The sequence below is a fragment of the Lampris incognitus genome, chromosome 9 (assembly GCF_029633865.1).
Source record: "Lampris incognitus isolate fLamInc1 chromosome 9, fLamInc1.hap2, whole genome shotgun sequence".
In the NCBI taxonomy this organism is placed as follows: Eukaryota; Metazoa; Chordata; class Actinopteri; order Lampriformes; family Lampridae; genus Lampris; species Lampris incognitus.
The window spans coordinates 50,396,709-50,418,423 of NC_079219.1; the positions used below are offsets into that span (position 1 = coordinate 50,396,709).

At 46.5% G+C, this 21,715-nt stretch overlaps 1 protein-coding gene across 1 annotated transcript; it reads left to right on the forward strand.

The window, feature by feature from the left end:
* The first annotated feature begins 7,061 nt into the window (after window positions 1-7,061).
* Window positions 7,062-20,741, forward strand: si:ch211-225p5.8 (uncharacterized protein LOC555567 homolog). Its single transcript, XM_056286708.1, has 6 exons — window positions 7,062-7,411; window positions 9,080-9,246; window positions 18,219-18,453; window positions 19,662-19,806; window positions 20,147-20,212; window positions 20,367-20,741. The coding sequence occupies exons 1-5, from the start codon at window positions 7,369-7,371 to the stop codon at window positions 20,199-20,201; spliced, it is 645 nt and encodes a 214-aa protein (XP_056142683.1). The 5' UTR covers window positions 7,062-7,368; the 3' UTR covers window positions 20,202-20,212; window positions 20,367-20,741.
* The last annotated feature ends 974 nt before the right edge of the window (window positions 20,742-21,715 follow it).

Below are 21,715 nucleotides of genomic sequence, written 5' to 3' on the forward strand. Positions count from 1 at the left end.
ACACACACGTACAGCGTTTATCCTATGTCAACATTTCCTTGAGGTTTGGCTTTCCCTCGATGTGCTGCCAACCCAAGGTCTCTCTTCCTCTCTCTCTCTCTCTCTCTCTCTCTCTCTCTCTCTCTCTCTCTCTCTCTCTCTCTCTCTCTCTCGCTCTCTCTCTCTCTCTCTCTCTCTCTCTCTCTCTCTCTCTCTCTCTCTCTCTCTCCCCCCTTTGTCACCGCTGCACTCTCCCAGTCACATGTGTGTGTAGCTGTCAAAGTGAGCAGCCATTGCATTGTTGGTTTGTGATTATCATTCATGTGCATCAACAAGGTCAGAAGTGACACAGACTCCAAGGAGAGCCGAGCGCTTGCCCGCGTCACGCCAACCGACAACACCGTCGACCCTCAGCACAGCCAAATAACACACATGCTGTACCATTTCTGGCAGAGACATGGGCCACATCAATTCAAAACTTTATTGCAGACTCAGGGTCCATAACGAATAAAGACAAGGTGGGGAAAAAAAACCAAGAGAAGAAAGACTAAAGCCATAAAAGATAAGAACCACGGGTAAAAGATAAACCCTAGACAATACATAAACACAATAAAATAACATACAAGGAACAAATCAGTGTCTTATGAGAAGGCAGCTGTACCAGTGGTCCCACAGCCGGGATTGGTAGCATGTGGCACTGAATCTTTCTATTAGTTAAACCCGTGATGATTCAGTCATTGAGCCGGCAAATAAATGCATACATGAGATTTCTTAGAAGAGCTTGAAAGGTACTGACTCCTGCAGCCACAAACATCTCACTTGCACTACACCATCCAGGTCTTGTTAGCAGTATTCTCATAGCATCATTATAAGCCGCTCGAAGCCTCTGTAAGCTTGCTTTTTTGTAGTCTGACCACAGGTGTGCAGTATTATATCCTACCCATGTCCTGTTTAAATCTGGTTATTTAAGCATATTCACGGCATCTCCGTCACGAATCGCAGTGTAGCATCTTCAAGCGTGAAGTGATACATTCAGCCCGGGTTGCTCTCGCACACGGCCTCCAAAAATCTACCAAGTAAACCCCTCATGTTATTCATCACATCCACAGACGGACTGTAGTCACCCCACGTGTGTCTTCTTGTCACCGTAGCCGGTGCAGAAGAAAAGGCCTTCAGTTAGCCTCGACCAGTGTTGTGTCAGCCTCGACCCGAACGGCCTTGTTTGACTGAGTGATAGTTGGCACTGACTTACTTTTAAAGCCAAGACCAGAGGTAGAAGGTCTGTTAAAACACACTGTGTGACCAGTTCTACTTAAACTAACTGAACCAGCGGAATGGTAACGTGTGAGTGAAAAGTCAAGCATGAAAATTCCCCTTGTGACAAAACACAACATTCATATTTCCACAGCTAACATTCCCAGAAAAGACACATCGACGGTTTCATCTGATGTGCTCCTATTGCTCCTTTGAGGCCGATTCAGTCGAAAAAACATGTTCCAACAAACTACAGTCTCGAAAGCCCACAGCTTCAACAAGTGAACCATCAACCTGAAGCCAGAAGCTGCTAATAAGGGGCCAACAAAATTCACAAACCATATTGGATTCCAAACTGAACAAGAAATAAACATTGTGTATGCAGGAGAACACCATGTGATCAACTGAATGCAATTTTGGGGGCGCACTTGCGTTGATGTCAGCCAGGTCGTGGAGGACGTTGACCTGGATAAAGGTCGCATCAGAGTCTACACTGCGAGATAGATGCACACGATAAGCAAATAAACACACATCAGCATTTGCATTTCTTTTGCCGCGTTTCTCTGTGACTCGTAAAAACAGAGCTTTTTCAAAGGCCGGTTAAACAGATGTTCATTCAAAGTAAGCCATTACTAGGTATAAAGCATGCGCTGTAACAGGCTTTGTAGGTCATTTGCTATTGAAACACACCACGGCTGACATAAAGTAGGTAACAGACAGCCTGACGTTCAAGGTCTGGGAGTTTTCTCACTGCGCCTGCAACAATTACTTTTAAATATATAGCTAAATGGAGGCTTAAGTCAAATGTGACTATTTCGAGCAATGCTAATCAGACTGAAAGCTATTTTAAAAGCTCTACTTTGAGTCCTGCTCCACATAACCAGCTCTGTAGTCAAACAGGGAAACTGGTTCGGAAGTAACTGTTCAAGAATTTTCAACAAACTATACTGATCTATATTAGGTACTTCTAATATCTACTACTACTACTACTACTACTACTACTACTTTCGGCTTCCAATATTTAAAGCCCTGAAAACAGTGAAACAAATCAGCAGCAGAACTTTGGTTTGGAGTCCATGTTCATTATGATGCGGTGGAATGGAATAGTGAACAGGCAGACCAACCTTAATCCAAAAACTCAGGGCTCAGTCTGCAATGTCAGGAGCACTTTTCACCTGAAAAGCCCATAAACAAGATACTGAATCCATACCACGTACTCCTCTCAGATATGAAACCACCATGTATGCAGATAATGCAGCTGCATTGGGGTGGGGCCTGCAACAGTTTCGGGCCTGCACATATGGACCCCTCTTTATCTCACCACTATCGTATCAAAGACCTCGAGCACCGAGTCTATGGTATACAGTATGTTAAAAAATGTGCAAAGTGGGGCCGCACACAACTATGGATATGTGTACTACTGTGTAGCAAAATTCACACAGAAGAGTTAGCTAGCTGGTGAAGCATCAAGACTTCGCGTAGTGAAAAGCCTGGAGAGAGCACCTATGTTGTTAAGAATTGGGTTCTGGGTTCAAACCTCAGGCTGTACCAGGTCCCTTCTACAAACCCCAATTCCAATGAAGTTGGGGCGTTGTGTAAAACATGAATAAAAACAGAATACCATGATCTGCAAATCCTTTTCGACCTATATTCTATTGAATACACTACAAAGACAAGATATTTAATGTTCAAACTGATCAACTTTATTGTTTTTTGCAAGTATTCACTCATTTTGAATTTGATGCCTGCAACACGTTCCAAAGAAGCTGGGACAGGGGCAACAAAACACTGGGAAAGTTGAGGAATGCTCAAAAAACACCTGTTTGGAACATTCCACAGGTGAACAGGTTAGTTGGAAACAGGTGAGTGTCATGATTGGGTATAAAAGGAGCATCCCCCCCAAAAGGCTCAGTCGTTCACAAGAAAGGATGGGGCGAGGTTCACCACTTTGTGAACAACTGTGTGAGCAAATAGTCCAACAGTTTAAGAACAACGTTTCTCAACGTACAACTGCAAGGAATTTAGGGATTTCATCATCTACAGTCCATAATATCATCAAAAGATTCAGAGAATCCAGAGAAATCTCTGCACGTAAGCGGCAAGGCTGAAAACCAACATTGAATGCCCGTGACCTTTGATCCCTCAGGCAGCACTGCATTAAAAACCAACATCACTCTGTAAAGGATATTACCACGTGGGCTCAGGAACACTTGGGAAAACCATCGTCAGTTAACACAGTTCATCGCTACATCTACAAGTGCAAGTTAAAACCCCAACCATGCAAAGCGAAAGCCATATATCAACAACACCCAGAAACGCCGCCGACTTCTCTGGGCCCATGGCATCATGGGTAACTTGCACATCTGTGAAGGCACCATTAATGCTGAAAGGTACATACAGGTTTTGGAGCAACGTATGCTGCCATCCAAGCGACGTCTTTTTCAGGGACGTCCCTGCTTATTTCAGCAAGACAATGCCAAGACACATCCTGCACGTGTCACAACAGCGTGGCTTCGTAGTAAGAGAGTGCGGGTACTAGACTGGCCTGCCTGCAGTCCAGACCTGTCTCCCATTGAAAATGTGTGGCGCATTATGAAGCGCAAAATACGACAACGGAGACCCCGCACTGTTGAGCAACTGAAGTCGTACATCAAGCAAGAATGGGAAAGAATTCCACCTACAAAGCTTCAACAATTAGTGTCCTCAGTTCCCAAACGCTTATCGAGTGTTGTTAAAAGGAAAGGTGATGTAACACAGTGGTGAACATGCCCCTGTCCCAGCTTTTTTGGAACGTGTTGCAGGCATCAAATTCAAAATGAGTGAATATTTGCAAAAAAACAATAAAGTTTATCAGTTTGAACATTAAATATCTTGTCTTTGTAGTGTATTCAATTGAATATAGGTGGAAAAGGATTTGCAAATCATTGTATTCTGTTTTTATTCATGTTTTACACAATGTCCCAACTTCATTGGAATTGGGGTTTGTATGTGGAGTTTGCATGGTCTCCCTGTGTCTGTGTGGGTTTCCTCCAGGTGCTGCAATTTCCTCCCACCATCAAAAAGACATGCATGTTAGGGTTAATACTCCTGTCTGTGCCCCTGAGCAAGGCAGTGGAAAGAAGAACTGGAGTTGGTCCCCGGGCGCTGCAGCTGCCCACTGCTCCTATACAATAGGATGGGTTCACTGCAGAGAACACATTTCACTGTCACCTACAATGACAAAAATAAAGTGGCTTTCTTCTTCTTTTCTTTCTTTCTTTATTAGTTATTTGAATAATAATTAACGTACACATGTTTTGTGTTTATAAGGCCTATGCGTAGACATGAATAATCTTGACAATGTGTGAGTGCACCATCACCGCTTATGTTCTCATTTGTGTAAAGGTACACTGTCACCGATTATGTTTTCACCTGTTATGGTGCTCCAGGACCAGATTTTGTTAAGTAGGCTAGTCTATCACCATCTCGGCCTTGCTATTAGGACTCCTCTTCATGCCGGTCTCCTAGTAATCATTTCATTTAGATTCAGCTGTGCAGTGCATTTCACTGTTGCTGGCCGTTTTATAGCTGCGTGCTTTCACTTCTTTCAGTCGCTACTGACATGAAGTTGTGTCATGTCTGACTGTGATGGGCAGGCCGGGGCCCGCTTTGACCATCTTGAATCTGGAACACTTCATTTGTCATGTCACTTCATTCACTTGCGTATGTAACGATCACGGATGGATAGACTCGCTAGCCCTTGGCTAACGGGTCGGACCCTTTAGTTAACGACTGGTCACCCGTGGTGCGGGAGAGCCGGGTTCGCGTCCTGGCTGTGGCGGTTCCCGGGCTGCCCACCGATTCGCTACACGTACATGAAATGAAACAAAATGCCATTTCCCCCAGCTCACATCAGTACAATACAAAGACAAAAACACATCCAAAAGCTACAAGGACACACATATCTAAACTAACACACGTATATCCAAACTAACACATACATCCAAACTGAACAACAAAAAAAAACTGTCCAAGGGAACGAACGCCAGCCAGGATGAATGTCGGAACCGCCGGTCTGCATGGGCTAGCAGTTAGCTTAGCCCACCCCGCTTCCGCGTCCTGTCAGACCGCCCTCGGTGTTTCCTCCTCAGGCGCAGCTCCGGCAGGGGCCGTGGTCCTTGGGTCCATCGGACAAAGCAGACCAAGCTCTCCAAGCCAGACACCCTCGACACACCTCCCCGAGTCCTCATGACGACATCAAAACACCGCAGTCAAGACCAGGTGAGGCCGGTCTGCATGGGCTAGCAGTTAGCTTAGCCCGCCCCGCTCTCCCAGCCATCAAACGCAGACAAAACTTAGACGCAGACGTGGACGAAGACGCTGCATGGACGGTACTGAGTGAGGCAGCTGCAAACGCGAATTCGCGCAGCCATCTTTCCACACCGGAAGCGGAAGAAATCAAGGCCCTGTGCTGACTCGTTACGCCAGTGACTGCTCTGCTATTGGTCCTGCTTTCTGACCTACCCGTGGAAGGAAGGTAATGGAGGCCAGGAAAGTATCACATATCATTAAAACATGAATCATTAAAAAAGATGATGCCGCTGCCTGGTCAAAACCAAGCCAGGCATCAGCGATGATGTAGGCCTGCCAATAGTTCCCTATCTGTTAGTCCAAACCGATTTGTTAAACAAAAAACATTTGCATGTTGTTCTTTGTTTATTCTCTCTGCGAAACAATGGGGGAGGTTTGCCATGGGAAAAGGTCAGTAGTTCTGACAAGCTGTGTGCCAGCCCTCATGAAAACATGGCATACTTCAGGTTCACCTATATAGCACGTTGCAAACACACGGGCAAATCAAAGTGCTTTACATTACAGGCATGAAAATACATTAGATACAGAACAAGATGACAAGATTAAAAAACAAGGCAAATGTTTAGATGGATAGATAGAGAATTAAACAAAAGTAATTAAAGGACGAGCACAACTGGTAAGATAAAAGGCTAATCAGGTGGAGGCAGTACTTCCACCTAAAACCCACCCTAATTCAGTCCCAAAGTGCATAGTTTAATTGGGGAAAACTCACAGGAAGTGTTTTTTAAAGTATATGTAAGCACGGAAAAATATGCCTGTCTTTCCTGACATGTACCAAAATAAACTGTGTGTGGACATGATCTTTGACTTTAAATAAATAAACCGGTAGCCTTGACATAATTCTTAACATTGAGTCATTTTCTTTAACTTTTTTTTTCTCTCGTTGCAACTTTTAAGTGTGCACTAAAACGACTGCAAACTAACTACAAAAGTGCAAACAAGTTATATTTGGAGATTATTTAATTTTCATAGGGTAAAAAATATCAAGTCGACACCTCATTAAAAGTATACAAGTATCACCCTGTACTAGTGTTCCTGCCTTTTGCATAGTATTAAGTATTAAACAAGTCTCAAAGTACAAGTAAAGATGTAGTATACAATTCTTAAATTTACTTTTTTTGCAAGTGTCACAAAGATGTACACGTATACACTTGCTTATTTTCATTCCGAAAGAGGTATACTGCACTGAAGTAAATTTATTTTTTCTAAGGGAATACAAAACAGAAAGCACGTCTCGGGTACTGAATCCACCATGGCATCCCCACAAAGACACTAGTCCCCCTTCATTTGTAGACTCCGTCCTCTGCCGGAGCCTTCTTGTATGCAAAAATGAATGAGAGCGCGCAAGCACCGTCTTATTGTGTGCAAGATGCAGCGTGCAGTGTGCATTTCCACTACTCGAATGCCATCTTGGCCATGGGACACATGGATTCACACACTCTAAATATAGACGTCTTAAATTGAGACCTGGCCACAGCAGAGACTTCAAACTACCCCCCTCAGAAGAACAACAAGGGCTCAGTTTTTGTCAGGGTTTGCCCGCTTCAAGGCGCACCAGCGTCGTCATTTTCACAACGCCAGTTTCTAAATTTGGAAACCTATAGATTGGGACGGCTGAGTCCAAGTAGTCTGCATCTGAGTGACAGGGGCAGAGGGGGGAAAAAGGGCCCTCTGTGACGAACATGGAGTTGTTTATGGACTGGGAGGAATTTTAATGTTTTAACCAGACAAATCTGGGACAAAACCAAGTTGAGTGTTTTGTTACAGCTCCCCCGACCCAAGGGAATGATTCGACGTTTGTTTCTCGCCGTCGTCTTTAATCTCTGTGGTGAGTACAAGAGTCTTACGGGCTGTCAATCGTTTTGCCCGTGTAGTTTATAAAACAGAGGTCATTTAATGGCTGTTTAAGGAGATCGGATGGACTTTTAATATGAGGATGTACATCTTGATGTGGGGATGTGCGTCTCTCATAATGATGGAGGTCTTGTTATAATATTCAGCATCTTCTTGAGTGGGACTCGTGGGCCTTCAGGCTCTTGAAACCTTACATTGTGTGAAGGTGCATATGCAGAGTAACAGTACAGCGCAGTGTCTTGATGCATGCTCAGTAATCCAGGTAGGAAAATCAAAGAAGGTTGAATCAGTTCATCTGGATACAATGTTTATTGACAGATACATTTCATCACTCAACTAAGTGACCTATTCAGTCTAAACTGACCGCAGGGACCCCCCCCCCTATAAACGATACACCTGCATAACGACCGAAACCAACGACCGGTTTCATATGCAAATGTGGGTGTGACCATTAACTAGAGTTTCAATGGCCAAGGACTCCACAGTCTACACCCATCTACAGGCCAGTCAAGTCAAGTCAGGTCCATTTTATTTGTATACCCAATATCACAAATTTGCCTCAAGGGGCTTTACAGCAACACAACATCCTGTCCTTAGACCCTCGCATGGGATAAGGAACAACTCCCTAAAAAAAAAAACCTTTAACGGGGAGAAACAATAGGAAGAAGCCTCAGGGAGAGCAACAGAGGAGGGATCTCTCTCCCAAGACAGAAAGATGTGCGATGGATGTTGTGTTTTACACAATTTACAGAATACAACACTAAAAGAAGATAACAGAATTATGATGGAATTACAAAATCTGTGAAGAATATGATGAGCAGGATGCCAAGCGGCGTCCAGACGCCACCGCAACAGCCGGTCAGTTTCGACCGAAGAAGTCACATAGCTGAGTGATGAAACGTATCTGTCAGTAAACCTTGTGTCCAGGTGAACTGATTCACCTTTCTTTAGGTACAGCACAGTCTTCTGTAAACTAAAAGGTGGATAAAGCTTAAACTGTAGCAAATAACAGCCATTCAGTCTATATAAACAAGAGGGGGAAAAACAATACTATGAATGTACACCTCATTTTCTTCTGAAGACCTAATTTCATGTAACTGTAATAGTTTGATAACGCCCAACATAATGTCAGTTATCATGTAGACATATCAGCTTATAAAGAAAAATAAATTGTATTTTAGAAAGGAAGGGAGGGATTATTGTCCACTTCGTCCTTCATATGGCCTACATGGATAAACTGCAAGGATTCCTAGACAGCATGCATCCGAAGTAAGGCAAGCCAAGGCAAGGCAAATTCATTTATAAAGCACGTTACACACACACACACACACACACACACACACACACACACACACACACACACACACACACACAGCCCACTGCCCATCCTCCTCCCTGTCCCTGGTTGCCTGTTTTGTCGTTTACATGTAAATCTGAATAATAATATTGCTATTGTGAGGTGCTGGCTGGGCCTTAAAGCAGCCGGCAGAGAATAACAGCTAATAATTTGTTTGTATGATTGATTTGTTCCTTTTGTTACACACCAGTTTGGGATTTTGTTAGGGCACGAGGTATACATACTTCCTTCTTTTTCTCCTTCTTCTTCACCCTGTGATGATGATGATGATGATGGTTGCTGTAGTGTCTCAGTGCCATGGGGGCTGTGCGGAGGTGGACTCCATGACGGAGGCGGTGCTGGGGAAGAGATTCCTGCTCGGCTGCATCTCATGTAAGAGGAGAGAGGAGGTCATCGCTCACACCACCGTGGATTGGCACTTCAAACCGGAGGGAGAGGAGGATTTTCGGCATGTAAGTATTCCACTCCTCCCAGATCGTTGGCAAGTGTATGCTGTAGAGGAACGCTCGCCCCCACCCCCCACCCCCCCACACACACACACATCCTGGGACTCCTGGGTTGCACATATTGATATAAAGAGTCACCATATAGGTCATTAACGTACCAGATGAATTAAATTACTACATACTGCATATAGTGTGTACTCTCTTCCAGCACACTGTTAGTATGTGAGTACACTGTACAAGTTCTGTTCGAACATACTACTTCATCATAGAGGGGTCCTCCCTATAGTCCCCAGGTCCTATAGTCCCCGGGTCCTATGTTCCCCGCTTTGTATGAGACCGGGGAATATCGGACCTTTTTGTATACAGAGGGCCCTATATTCCCCACTTTTCCCCAAAAGGGTCCTATGTTCCCCGTTTTGTATGTGCAGGGAAACATGGGACCTTTCTTTATAGAAAGGGTCCTATGTTCCCCTAGGGCCCCCGGGGAACATAGGACCCTATTTATAAAGAAAGGTCTCATGTTCCCCGGTCAGCAGGTTTGACGCTGTTTGGCGCAAAAAGTGCATTTTCAATAATGCATTATTTAGGGCAGATTATTAAGAAGACAATGAATCATACTATTTCTATTTTTATATCACAAAAACGAATTCACAAAGTCCAGGTTGGCTAAAGTATGTGGAAACTTTCGACACTAAACCAATTTCAACTTATTAGGCTATAGCCTATATTTGGGCGCATAACCCACCCCGGTAGTTCTCTGATATTTATGCGTGAAATGTGTCACTTATCAAGGAAAATGCGCCTCGCCGAGTAGGTGAGCTGGCTCGTCTGTGTCTGAATGTAATATAGTAAGCCTGTGCTCCTTGGGCAATTGTACCCGGGCGTAGCTCAGTCGGTAGAGCTCTCGCCTATGGATCGCAAGGTCGTGAGTTCGATCCCGGGTGCCGCCAACTCAGCGTATGAGTAGCACATTGTGCGAGAAGTGCTGGGAGCTGAGGAGAGGTGTTGTGTTCTGTCCTCAGCAGTCCATCTCCCAGAGGTCTAGCGCATTGTACCAGGGATAGACTCCTGCGTAAGCTGGCTGATATCGACAATAGGCCAATTCTGACCCACTTCTTCTATGTTCGCTAGAAAGCCGTCGTTCCCATCATAACCACACCAGCTTATTGGGAAAAGCATCTGACAGATATTAGCTAGAAACCATCTGCTCAGTAAGGCCCTTTAAGCATCATAATTGTAATGATAATAATAATAATAATAATAACATAATAATAATAATAATAATAATAATAATAGCCTAATAATAATAATAATAATAATAATAATAATAACAATATAGCCTTATATTAGAAATGCTAAAAATTGGATAATTGAAATATTTATAATTATAAAGTGGGCTAATATGGTAATAACAATAAAATAATAACAATATCTGCCTGGTCTCTTAAGATTCTAAGATGCTGTATGCTACAGAAATAACGGGACCTAGGCCTACGCTAATGAATACGCCTTTTTGACAAAATATGAATGAAAGGCTAATCAACAACGCTAAAGCTGAATCACAAAACACATATTGCTCGAAAAATAATTTATAAATAGCCAAATGCACACATGATTTCGAGTTTGGAAATATTTAAAACTTGTCGTGGATGTGTGGTCATCTGCACGCAAGTTTCCTGGCGTTCTAAACCACATGATCAAAGTTCACCAATGTCTAAACCGCCCGCCAACTTGCAACAGTTTGCAACAATCGGTTGTTATCGGCGATAACTCGTGGACTCACTGTCATGTGCTTACTAGCCTACAAGAAGACAAACAATGGCGATAGTTATGGATGGTGATCGAGGGGGCAAAGTGTTGGTACATGAGAACTTCAGATATCAGAAGCACCGCACCAATCAAGACACCATTAGATGGAGGTGCTGGAGGTGGAACTGTAGAGTGCCACTGATCACAAATAGATTTGAAGTGGAGGACGTGGATGCTAACATTATTGTGCGCGATGTTGGGGAACACGTGCATCCCCCTGACGGAGAAATGGTGCACCGTGCAGGATTCCGACAGGGGGTGATTGCAGAAGTTGCGAGGGAGCCAACAGTCCCAATCAGAAGGATCTATAATGCGCAAAGGGTCCTGCAGCGTCGGCAACGTCAAATCCAGGGTTTTAGCCCCTCTTTGTTGAGTAGCCTAATGGACTAGGACTACTCATTTTGATTTTTTGAAGAAGAAAAAAGCCTTAACGTTAGGCTAGTTAGGCCTTGGAGATTTTTATTTTAGACCATGCCTTTTCTGGGGGGCTTCTGCCATAGACCAACCCTTTTTCAGCCAAGCTTTTACTAGAAGCATTTTGTTATTAATAGCCTATTATCAGTGTTACTATTGTTAGTATTATGCCTGTAATTGCTATTTGTTATTAGGCTTCTTTTATAATTAGGCTATTATTATTATTATTATTATCATTATTATTATTATTATTAGGCTGTTATTATTATTATTATTGATATTATTACTATTACTATTATTATTATTATTATTAAAGAAGAACATCAAAGGATGTAAGGTAGCACTTATCAAATGAAAAAAAAGACACAATTCTCTATTTTACCATTTCATTGTTTGGCATCAGTCATTAACTTGGCCGGGTGGTCTTCTTCAGAAACCTTAATGACTGATGCCAAACAATAAAATGGTGAAATAGAGGACTGCCTCTGTTATTTTTTTACCATTTGGTGAGTGTTACCTTACATCCTTTGATGTTCGTCCTTGATTCATGTTTTTGGTTTAGCACCTCCACAAGCCTTTAGTTTTTTGAGAAGCACATATTATTATTATTATTAGGCAATTAGCCTATTGTGTAAGGTAGGCGGCCCCCGTTGATGGATACTTTGTGCTGGTCCTAAATTCCAAGTCCTGGTCTAAGTTCTCTGCCTGAAAAGTTCATTATTAAAGTCTTTTTGAAAGAAAGTCTGCCAAGTGATTTAATATGGAAAACGAACTGCAAAGTAACAAGAAAGTGGCTGAAGTGTCCAGTGCTGTGCAAACGGAACTCTGAGTGAAGGTGGAAATGGCTACTGGTTATACTGGTAGGCGGGCCTACTGCAAGACACACTTGCGTTGATTGCCGACTGTCCATGCTGAGCCGGAGAGCCAACTAACTAGGCCTACTGCAGTAAATATTGGTAAGAAATAACAATAAAGCAAATTACAGCCTCCTCTATAGGCCGAATTTGGATACGCACTCAAGGTGGCCTGCGATATACAACAGCCAACAATGGTAATACGGCCTAATTTAATCAGCGGAGGAATAGATTGTCGTAGCCTACAACTCAGCCATGACCCCAGTTTTTATTATTTTGGACCCGTTAAGGAAATAATTTGCAAAAAGGGTTCTAAGTTCCCCGGTTTGTTCCTCGATTGGCAACAGCGGGGAATATAGGACCCTTTATTTGGAAAAAAGGTCCTATGTTCCCCTGGAAACAGCGGGGAATATAGGACCCTTTTTCCAAAAGAGGGTTCTATGTTCCCCGGTGTCTATTGCAACCGGGATTATAGGACCTTTTTAGGGGAAAACGGGGAATATGGGACCCTTTTTTTTTCGAAAGGGTCCTATGTTCAGGACCCGGGGAATATAGGACCCGGGGACTATAGGCACGGCCCCGATAGAGCCCTGTCACTTTCCTCTCAGCTCTTTGCCAGTTAATGACCCGGTGGGCACAAACTTCTACTGCTGTGGTGACCCACAGATTTTATTTTTATTTTTTTACGTGAAGATAAACAAGGTTTTCATCACTTTCCACTTGGCATAACGTAACGTAATACTTACCTGTAAACTGTTCCACCATTCTGCAGGTTGGGTTGCGTAACGCCCTTCACCATCGTTGGTCGTTGTCGTGACGTATCGCAGTGCATTGTGGGAGATATGAATGCCGGCGTAGTGTCCAGTGTATGCCGAAGATACACCGAATACGTGGAAATGTCTCCGCGTGTAGTATGACGTCCGGGTATTTCTCGCGTACTATCTGATGCGTACTATGGTGTCGGACATACTCAAAACACCCGCCTACTATTTTGGGGTTACTTGTATGTGATTGCGGATGCAGCCAACGTCTCCCACCTGGGACAGACAAAGAAACAAACATCCTACCCACCACAATGTGCTGTTGACTCAGCTATAAAGAGCCGGCCATTTGATTTTTTTATTTCGATATTGTCGCGGGACTGGGTTTAGATGTTCTTATATTAAGTAGTTGGAGGCTGGGAATTATGGTGCGACAACACAGTCTCTGGCGTTAATTAGCCGGGCTAGGCTACGGGTTTAGCAACCCACCTTGCACTGCTCCTGCAGTCTGCAGACGATGACGGACGCTGGCTAGCCTGGCTGGGATGGTCTCACTCTGCAGACACTCGCACTGTCACTGGCTGCACACTCTGATCTCTCTCTGGGGGCTGGTAATCACTCTTACTGGTTCTATTATGGTCGTCGCTGGTTAGTCACTGTCTAGCGTCAGCTCAGTCGAGGTGTAGGAGTCAGGAATGTTACGTCTGATCGCTAACACGTTATGCTAAGCTAACACTGTGTGACAGTCTGTAAACCACTATAACAACTAACCCACGCTGTGCTGTGCAATGGATAACAATAGGCAGCACGCACGCATTCCTAAGTCTCTTCTCATTGGCTAACAGGGTCTCGCGTTACTTTAGTCAGACTGTCTGTCTGTCACTATCCGTCAGGGAGCTGTCCCGCAACACTACCCCCCCTTTAGATTGTTGAGTCCCTTCAACATAAAGATAAAATAACTCTGGGAACTAGAGTCGGAATTACACCCGGGACAAAACACCCGGCACACAACTAGGCCCGGAACTAAGGGCGTCAAAATAAACTGGTTGGGTGGTCACTATTAAAGTAGGACTCCTGTGACTAGCCTAGTAACCCCCTAAGTCAACTAGTCACGTCCGTCAAGATCAGTCTCGAACAGAGTCCCGGAGCCAGGCAGGCGGCCGGACTGGTCTGCCCCGTCTAGTGGTGGGGAGGGGCAGGGGCTCAGCAACGTCTGCTTCGGCTCCCTCTGGGTCAGGGGCGGAAGACTGCCCGCCTGGAACACGGGCTGCGGCCTCTCGGCGTCGAGTAGTGGTCGGCTCCCCTGGAGAACTGCTGGCAGCCAAGGGCGGAGACAAGGAGGGAGACACCTGGGCGCTCGTGGGGCTTTCATGGGGCTTTCGTGGGGCTTTCGTGGGGCTTTCATGGGGCGGGGTTTCCTCTGCCTCAACCAACACGCCCAAGCAAACACCTCTCCTTAGGGTCACTTCGCGGGGCGACAAGTTGCATAGTCGCACAGGGACTCTCTTGGCAACGTCGACTACTACACTGCCTGAAGAGACTCCTTCTGCAAGGCCAGTGGGCTCCAGGACGGCAGAAATTCCTGGCTTTGGGCCTTCCACTAGACCCCAGACGTCGCGTTCGCTCTCCGCTGGTAAAGTCGAGGGGCACTCCAGCAGTACTCTGGAAACCGTGTACTCTCCTAGCGACCTGCCTATGACGACAGTGCCGATCGGTTCTCCATCAACGTGTACTTGTCCTCCGACCGAAACTGTGACTCTGGCGGCTAGCATAAAGTCCAGACCCAGGAGAAAGGGGTCGCGGATGGGTGCGACGTAGACGTCCCAGTCCTTGGTCTTACGGCCCAAGCGGATGGTGACTCTATACTTCGGAGTCTCGGTCATTTCTTTCCCCTCCTCCGCGTTCCTCAGGACGGCAGTCCCCACACTTGGCTGACCAGCTAGCTCCAGCTGATGGAAGGTGTCTTCAGACATGACGGTCGCCTCCGCGCCGGTGTCCACAACGCACTTGAGTTCCAGTTTGTTGACCGTGATGGGCACTACCAGACTAGGACCATCTCCTGCTGCTCGGTTTATGCGGGGTGCTGGCTGGCTATCGGCCTTTTCCTTGACGTGAGGGCTCGGTGAGCGGGAGGTGCAGTCTCGTTTGAGGTGGCCCTGGCCTCCACACTGGTAACAGGAGCCTCTAGGGGTGGCGCCCGGACTCGGTGATTGGTAACGCCGCTGCCCATTAGTGCTGCTCGCCGGCCGCTCTAGAGTTCTGCCCCGTTCCTCCTTCTTCTGTTCGGCTGTGTCGGATGTCAGCTGCGGGGGGGACGGTTTCCAGGAACGCCGCATTTCCTGCAGCAGCGCCGCTACCTCGGCTTTCAACTCCTTGATGTCAGCATTTAGGTCGGACTGCGTCGCGCCGGTGGCCGTCGATGTCGGGTTTGGCGCTCCCCCTTTACGCTCATCATCCCATGACACTCGGCGAATCCGCCCCTTAGCTTCGCTCTCCCTTCCAAGCGTTGCTCGATAGTCGTATTCTCGGGCTTCTACCTTCTTGAGGGCGTCTGCCAGGGTCTTAGGTTCGGGGCCCAGGACTTCGTAGGCGATGTTTTGGTTGCGCAGGCCTCGCAGGAACGCCTCGGCCGCGAACTCCTCCTGCAGTCCGACGTCGACCCCTGGATAGGCTAGCGTAACCAGCTTCCGTACTTCCTCTCCAAATTCAGACAGGCTAGTCTCCTTCCCCTGCCGAACCTCGCTCAGTTTACGGCGGGCAGTACTTTCGGGTATTTCTCGTCCGAAACGGCGCCGTAGCTGCTCCACCAGCTTGTCGTAGTCCTCGCGGATAGGAGTCGGTTGCGCCATAACGAATGACATAGCACCTTCTCGCAGTCGCAGGTAGAGCATGTCCAGGCAGACTTCCTTGCTCCAATTCTGCTTCCGGGCCATCCTCTCAAACGGGCCAATAAAGGAGTCCCAGTCGCCCTTCCCATCGTAGGTAGCTAGCAGCTTCACTTCACTTTCGTGTCCTACTTCTCTCCTGTAGCTACTACTCCGGTCCCGACCGTTCCCTACCACTGGACTATTTGTTATGACGGATGGCGGCCCTCCGGTACCACCAGTAGGCGGCGCCGCGTCACCCCGGCTGGGCGTGCTCAGGAAATGGTGACTCCCTTCCGGAAATGCGTTCCGGGCTCTGGCGCTCCTACCACCCCGCTCCGCTGGAGTACTGGTGACAAGGGGTTTGGGATGGTGACTTCTGTTGCGGCCATCCGCTACTGGGCCGACATTCTCCATTCCCGGGGGCAAAGCATATTCACGGGGTCTCACATCCGGTCCGTCTGGACGGGGGACCAGTGGAGTAGTTAACTCCATGTCCTGCACCTCCAATGTTGTAATGCTATGACTGGCTCCATGGCCACTATCAAAGCCCTCCTGATAGCCATTGAATGGCTGCAGGGAACTAGGGAGCGGGTGGAGTCCCGTGCTCAATTGCTGCACAGCGGGAGGTTGGGGATGTGGCACAACTCGCCCGACAAGTACCCCTTTAAGCATGCACTTCACCTCCTCCATTGATTGTTCCTGCTTTTCTTGGTTAAGGAGGGACCGCTCAAACATTTGGGCTAGACGACACATCTGCTTTTCCATTTCGCTTTCCACAGCGCTATCCTCTCCCCCCCCCCCTACAGCACCGTGCTCCACGTGCTCGATCTCCTCAGTAGGTTCCAACATCATCTAGATCACATGCAACGATGGCCTTGATAAAGTGCTACTGCACGTAATTAGCCGGTTGCTAGTTAGCAAGGACGCTAACGTAAATAGCAATAGCACCGCTATTCTGTATGGAGACAGAATGCAATCCAATTTCACCACTTCTGAACACCACTTGTCGCGGGACTGGGTTTAGATGTTCTTATTTAAGTAGTTGGAGGCTGGGAATTATGGTGCGACAACACAGTCTCTGGCGTTAATTAGCCGGGCTAGGCTACGGGTTTAGCAACCCACCTTGCACTGCTCCTGCAGTCTGCAGACGATGACGGACGCTGGCTAGCCTGGCTGGGATGGTCTCACTCTGCAGACACTCGCACTGTCACTGGCTGCACACTCTGATCTCTCTCTGGGGGCTGGTAATCACTCTTACTGGTTCTATTATGGTCGTCGCTGGTTAGTCACTGTCTAGCGTCAGCTCAGTCGAGGTGTAGGAGTCAGGAATGTTACGTCTGATCGCTAACACGTTATGCTAAGCTAACACTGTGTGACAGTCTGTAAACCACTATAACAACTAACCCACGCTGTGCTGTGCAATGGATAACAATAGGCAGCACGCACGCATTCCTAAGTCTCTTCTCATTGGCTAACAGGGTCTCGCGTTACTTTAGTCAGACTGTCTGTCACTATCCGTCAGGGAGCTGTCCCGCAACACTATATTGTAGCGAATTCGAGGTGCAACGCAACCACAGGAACTGCCGCGGCCGGGAAGCGAACCCGTGTCGCCCGCACCGGAGGAGACATCGCGAACCGCTCGACTACAGAGTCAGACCCGAGTGCCATTGGCCAGTGTGTCTACTTATACATGGACGTTACAATATTTGATCGATTCCCGTTGGGAAATTACGCTCTGCATTTAACCCATCCCAGCTGTGGAGCTAGGAGCAGTGGGCAGCCGCGGGGCCCGGGGACCAACTCCGGGTCGTCTTGCCATTGCCTCGGTCAAGGGCACAGACAGGAGTACTGACCCCAACGCGCGTGTCTTTTTGATGGTGGGGGAAACCCGAGCACCCGGAGAAACCCCACCGCAGACACGGGGAGAACGCACAAACTCCACACAGAGGCCGACCTCCTAGACAGGGGGATGACCCCCAAGGTTGGACAACCCCGGGGTTCGAACCCAGGACCTTCTTGCGGTGAGGCAACAGCGCTAACCACTGGGCCGCCGTGTCAGTTTCATCTTTTCAAAAGCATCTTATAAGAACTGCTCTTACAGACTGGCTCCTATGGCTGTTGTGCTTTTTACCCTTTTTAAGCTCATTTAGTCCATTTAACTTGAGTCCAAATGAGCTATTGTTGGGTGTGAATGTGTGTAGCTGTGTGAGTTTGACACACATGCCGAACAGACGTCCCCTGAACTCAAACGACCTCTGTGTTGCGTGAAACAGATCTTCCATTATGACCACCCTGAGGCCAGCATCCTCCATGAAGGCTTCAGCAACCGTATCAGCTGGAAAGGCACGAAGGACACGGATATTCAGATAGGAGCCATTTCTATTCTCAACATCACTTTTAATGACACGGGAACGTACCGCTGCACCTTCCACCGCAGCCTCTTTCTGCCTTTGTCCAATGAGAACGTCACCGTGGAGAAGGAGGTGGAGCTCAGCGTGGTAGCTGTAGGTAAGGCTGATTATCTCTATAAGAGTCATTTTTTAACACCATTCTGCATATTTATATATACTTTTAGATACATACACATACACATACACAAGCACTTGTGCACACACAACACATTGACACTCACGCACACACATTCATACACCAAGACACACACACAGGCTACACACACATGCACATACATGTTCACACAAAAAAAGCACTATGCGCATGTGTGTGTGAGAGAGTTTGATAGTGTGTGCAAGTGTAGCTGGGAATTATGAGAATTATGGCCTACACGGCCTCTCACCAGGCAGTGTAGGTAGGCCATGACCCCCTGATGAAAGGCTGTGCATTATGAATTACGGCCTACACGGCCTCTCACTAGGCAGTGTAGGTAGGCCATGACCCCCTGATGAAAGGCCGTGCATTATGACTTCTGACCTACATGGCCTTAAGAGAGGGTGTGTAGGCCGTAGTTCTCAGCTACACTCTCTCATACACTATTTGGCTCTGTGATGGCCTGGCGGCCTGTCCAGGGTGTCTCCCCACCTGCCGCCCAGTGACTGCTGGGATAGGCTCCAGCGACCCCGCGACCCCAAGTAAGGGTAAACGGTTTGGATAATCAATGAACGAATGAATGAATACTTTTACTCAATGTAAAATGTAGTGTAAAATGTAATGAATGAATACTTTTACTCAATGTAAAATGTAGTGTAAAATGTAATGAATGAATACTTTTACTCCATGTTTTTCTATCAAGATGATTGGTCCACATCATTCTGTTTTTTTGTTGTTGTTGCTGTGAGCAGCCATAAAACACGCTGGTTTTAAGGGGTTGTGTGTAGTTTCTACCTGAGCGCTGGCCTCCAGCTGAATAATGAGAACAAATCTGATAGAGAAAAGAAAAACCAATTCAAATGGAAAGGTGGCGGACACACGGCATGTTTGTCAGCATCTGCTGATTTCGGATGTCGTATCAGACACTGCAATCGCTGTATAGTTCTCTGAAGACCGCGAGAGGTTTTTTTTGGGGGGGGGGGTTACGTAATTTACCTTGTTTCAGTTCCCATTCAGTAACCCCTCTTGATATTTACTCGGCATATTATATTTCAAGCAAGCCATAATATTACACACACCGTCGCCTCTTTAACACAGAGAGTGGTTGCACATCTTCTCACGTGACATGCCTCTGCCTCTGTAATGCTTTACGATTGGCTCCTCCCTTGCAGCCAACCGGGAGCTGACGGCGATGATCTCAGAGATCATGATGTTCGTGCTGATCATAGTTCTCCAGCTGTGGCTGATTGTAGTTCTGGTCTACTGTTACAAGAAGATCTCGCAGGAGCACGAGGCTCGGGATGCTCACAAGGCCTGGTAAGTCCTGTCATCTACCCTGAAGGGGACTGACATGTACTCTAAAGGGGATACAGGAGATGTGCCCTACAGGTGACGTGTCATATACCCTTAACGTGAGGTGCCCTAAAGGGAATATGTCTCATTCCATGAATGCCTGCAAAACAGATCTGGATCAGTCACACTGCCAACTTTCAAGTGTCCACATATCCCACCCTCAGTTAAGCAGAAGACATGAGATCATAGAGTATCTAACATGCACAAAGCGTGCCGTTTATATACATTGCCAACACGGCGTTCAACTGCTCGGTTACGTGACGGCTTCACCTCATCTTCTCTGAATTATAATGTTCTTTTTCAGTGTTTCCAGCCTCTTAGGGTCAAAAGGCAGCTGTGATGGGGTACAAATAGAGTAGCTCCAGTTCTGGTGAGTCAATGCTCCTGTTACAGATTATTTTTTTGGCTTGCAAAAAAAAAGCCCGTTTGATGAAAATGTAGTCGAAATATAAGGTTATACAAATGCATGCTGCTTTGAAAACGGCAATTTGTCAGTAATGGATATATTCATTCGTATCTTTAAGGGAAACAAGAATCTTTCTGAAACTCCACAAATGCCAAGATATTTCAGCGGGAAACTACGTCCAAGAATTGAGGCGTGAATGCCCCTTGCACGCAAACAGAGGGGCATACGACTCGTATGAAAACTTACGTAGGAGCCAACAACCTGAATGAGTAGACTGAGAACACCGTTTTTGTAAATGTCCACCAGATGTCTTTGTGTGCTGGTGTCTCATTAGACCAAGCGGCTACTGTGATTTTCCGGAGTCGGCTGTAACTGTTCCTGAATAGATGGCTGTGCCTTGCCTGTGGTCCACTGCCTTCTGCCTGCTCTCACCTATTGACTACAGATCTTACCGGACCACCACACGGTCTCAAATAAACCTCTGAATCCTGAAGGGGCCGTCTGGTTGTTTGTTCACAGCTGCTGCGATTGGTCCTCATAACCACATGGTGATGCTCCGTCTGGAAAACATGGTTTTTGTAGAATCAAGAGATGTAAAAACCAGGTCCAGAAAGTAAAAGTCCAAACCATGTACTTGCTCCACTCGTGCACTACACCAGCAGATTCTAGTCAACACCACTCCTCAACTAGGTGGGGGAAACTAGCTAATGACATCAGCTGGTTTAGTGACATGGTTGGAGCAAATACACGGGTTGGACATTTACTTTCTGGACCTGGTTTTTACAGCTCTGTAGAATATACAAACTGTTTGCGTGTGTTTTCTGGATACTGGATCATTTCTGAAATCGCCACATCTAATCTCACTGTTAAACTTCACAAAACACAGAAAACACAAGAACCCACACTGAACAGGGAATACCAAACAAGATGTTTGCAACTGCAAACCCCTTTAACTTCCACTGCACACACACACACACACACACACACACACACACACACACACACACACACACACACACACAGGGCAGAAGGACTGGGACAGCGGGTGAGGGAAGGGCGTTTGGAGGTGAGCGTGCTGTAATTCAATCTTGTCTGAGAACTGTTGTCGTCTGTCCAGCCTCGCCCCAGTCTGAAAGCAGCCTTGTTCTGCTATAGTCCAGCCCCGAAGCATGATATCACACACACACACACACACAAACACACACACACACACACACACACACACACACGTGCATTGCAGCCATGCACTGCAAAAGCAAGAACATGGTTAATTCTTTCACCACATATCCACACCGCCATTCCCGCAACCCCCCCCCCCCCCCGAAACGCCACAAGAAATATGTTGCGATTTCATTGTTCACCCAAAACTGAAACATATTTATCTCCAGGACACTGATCATCACGAATCAAGTGGCCTACAGAGGATGACAATTGCTAAATTTGGATAAAATAAGATTACAATTCCCC